This window comes from Gymnoscopelus braueri (genome assembly GCF_963280865.1).
Source record: "Gymnoscopelus braueri genome assembly, chromosome: 5".
NCBI classification, from domain to species: domain Eukaryota; kingdom Metazoa; phylum Chordata; class Actinopteri; order Myctophiformes; family Myctophidae; genus Gymnoscopelus; species Gymnoscopelus braueri.
The window spans coordinates 18,151,688-18,154,676 of record NC_137606.1 but is presented as its reverse complement, the minus strand read 5'-3'; the positions used below and the strand labels follow the sequence as shown (position 1 = coordinate 18,154,676).

The 2,989-nt window shown below is 43.5% G+C and overlaps 1 protein-coding gene across 1 annotated transcript; it reads right to left on the bottom strand.

Moving 5' to 3' along the window:
* Positions 1–353: 353 nt before the first annotated feature.
* Positions 354–2,585, bottom strand: LOC308085789 (optic atrophy 3 protein homolog; the record flags this gene model as incomplete). Its single annotated transcript, XM_080429098.1, has 2 exons — positions 354–685; positions 2,450–2,585. The coding sequence occupies 2 exons, from the start codon at positions 2,583–2,585 to the stop codon at positions 354–356; spliced, it is 468 nt and encodes a 155-aa protein (XP_080285224.1).
* Positions 2,586–2,989: the final 404 nt, after the last annotated feature.

Sequence of the window (2,989 nt, the reverse complement as noted above, 5' to 3'; positions counted from 1 at the left end):
GCAGTTCAACACTATGGGATCATTGAAATAACGTTAACAGATCTAGATATTTCATGTTCACCATCTTCTTTATATATACATACACAGTTGAACTTGTAATGGAAGGGCACTAGATAAACCGAATAATCACACTATGAATATCATAGCAATCCCCTTTTCAATTGGTTGCTCAAAATATGAGCAAAATACCCAAAACCACAACATACTTGTATGCGTAGGTCAACTTCTTGCACCCAAGCTTTAGGTGCAGTGTTAAATTATGTGTGTGTGTAGCTGGGCTGTTATGGCAGTGCCACATTGGTGCACACATCTTCATTTACACACATTAGTGCCAATTTCCCATCACCACTTGGCTAAGAGCCATCACCTACATCTTTTTTGGGTGTGGGGAAGGACAACAGCCATAGCCTGTTGACTTTCTCTGTGGTCATGGCCAACTCTTTTCTGAGCTGTGTGAGCTCATCTTCCTTGCGGCGTGATTTGGCAGCCTGCCTGTTGTACTCGAACACCACGCAGCATCCCGGGATGAGGAAAATGATGAACTCTCCGAGCAGCTCTGCCCCAAGCTCAACCGCCTCTTCCTCATCCAGGGGCTTGAAGGGCTTGACGATGTCCCCCTGGAACCCCATCATACGCATTCTTGCATACTCTGCCTTCTTGCGTGTCATTTCAACCCAGTGGCAAACTGTGAGGATAAAGAGCATTATTATGACACCAGTACATTTTAAATTGTATTCTATATTCTCCCCGTTTAGAGTAGACTTCTAATAAAAACACATTTTGACTCGTTTTACACAGATCAAATTTCAAATTCAAAAGAACAACCAATAAGACATTGGGACAGAGTGAAAAGTCTTCTGAGAAAGTCTCTTCCTAATTTATTCACTGTGGATTGACTGTAGATTGTTCACATACACTTTGACTACATTTATAACTGTAGTCTGTAAATCTCATACACCATCCATGCAAATCCCAATACAGGAGGTACAGATACAGGGGTGGTCCAGAGGAACCTAAATCTCCTTTGTTATTATAGCGGAGGTAGCCTTGGTCTTTTGCTTTCATATCTATACGAAAGCAAAAGTCAGACTCCATAAAATACATCTATGATAGTCTTGATCCAAGGCTATAAGCGGAGGGAGACCTTATCTCCTAGCTAACTCAATTGCTTGATAACTAGCTACTTGGAACACGCCACAAAAGAACTCCAGACCAAGACGAGAGGAGGTATTCATTCATCATTCAAATTGGTTTATCAGGGTACCACTGGTGAAGTGTGCATAGTTACACTCCTCCCTCCACCCAGGCCAGGACAAACCCCAAAAAAAAGAAATGGGACAAACAAACGGGTGCTACTTACTGAGCGGCAGGTGCAACTCCACAGTACCTATTATTTCAAATCCCTGTTATTATAATATAGGGCTTAAGTGGTTAATGTATGTTTTGTAATAATCCAAATCTACAAGCAAATAAAGTTTTTAAATAATTGTACTCCAGTAAAGTAAAAGTAAATGAGTAAATGTACTAGTTACTTTACACCACTGGTAATAACAGTATCCTCGCCTCGCTAGCTCTACTCAATGACCTACGAGTCCCTCCTCCGTGAGATCGCTCTACTGTCCTTAGCTCTTAGGTCAGCCTTGACAGGGAGTTAAACAGTAGTATCCATGCAAAGAAACGCTGAGACAAGGCTTCAGATTCCTTATGGGTACTTTATATTGTGAAACTGTAAATAAACAGAAACATACAGAAAATGAGTGTCAATGAACTAACACACATCCACTAACATGACATTTCTCATGACATTAACTCAGAGGGTCACCATGACCTAGTAAATTGCAACAGATTAAGCCCTCACTGGGCACAGGTGTGCTAAAGCGTCACAGTGACTTAGTACAAAGCTACAAATTAGTCCCTCACTGGGCACAGGTGCGCTAATCATACCAGGGTGTGTCAATCAACCAAACAAACTTTTAACATGAAATATATCCCCACAAACATGAATTAAACCCCAAACCCACATCATGTCAAGAAACACAACAAAAGCACAACAAAGTATCTACTCACAGATTGTGCCGGAATCAGGGCAAACATTCCAACAGAAAACAATTAAGCAGTGGCAGCATTACACACTCCTTCCCTCTCTGGGTCTGAATGATGAATGAGCATTTTCTAACACTTGGAGGCTTAAATACCCTAACACTAGGGGGCAGTGTTGGTAAAATTACAGAACTGGGAATTACAACACTGGGGCCAGAATAATCGCCTTGAACCCCATTGGTCAGACATCCATACAAGCCACCACCGATTGGCGGAACATCAGAGCCTAGTGAACCTGATTGGCTGCTTCACTCCTCCGCTTTCATCCCATACTTTATACAACCTCCGGGACAGTGGCTGAACTCTAGCCGTCATTGAGGCACCGCTAACGGCCGTCTAAAGCGCTTACCCTGCGCGGGAGGCCCGCATATATATCTCTTGAAGACTTCGCTCCGTCTGGCGCCGGCCTTGATGCGGTTGGCCACCGGCTTGCTGAGCTGCCTGACGCCCAGGTAGAGCAGCTTGGCGATGGGGACAACCACCATTTTAGCGGAAACACTAATGCGAATGAAGGGTAGTCTTCATTCGGAAATATGACGGCATTTGAGGCGTCTGAAAGATGCAGGCCAGCTGTGTTGACCTAGAAGAAGAATTTTGCAATTATTAACACTACATTGTGCATTGTCTTTTGTCAAGTTTTTATCCCTCTATATTACATTTCCAATAGTAGGCAAGTTTTGGCCCATAGGGCAGGAGCCCAGCTTGATGTATAAGTACATCCAAACAACCATGATGTACAAGTACACCCCCTGAACATGACGCTAGTATGACACATGAACTTACCCATCCATCCCAAGCAGGGAGGCATTGGGCCCTTTTTTACTGTCTTCTAAGACCCGCGACTTAACCACGACCTCCCAATGTCAGGGCGGACTTCTAATCACAAGGC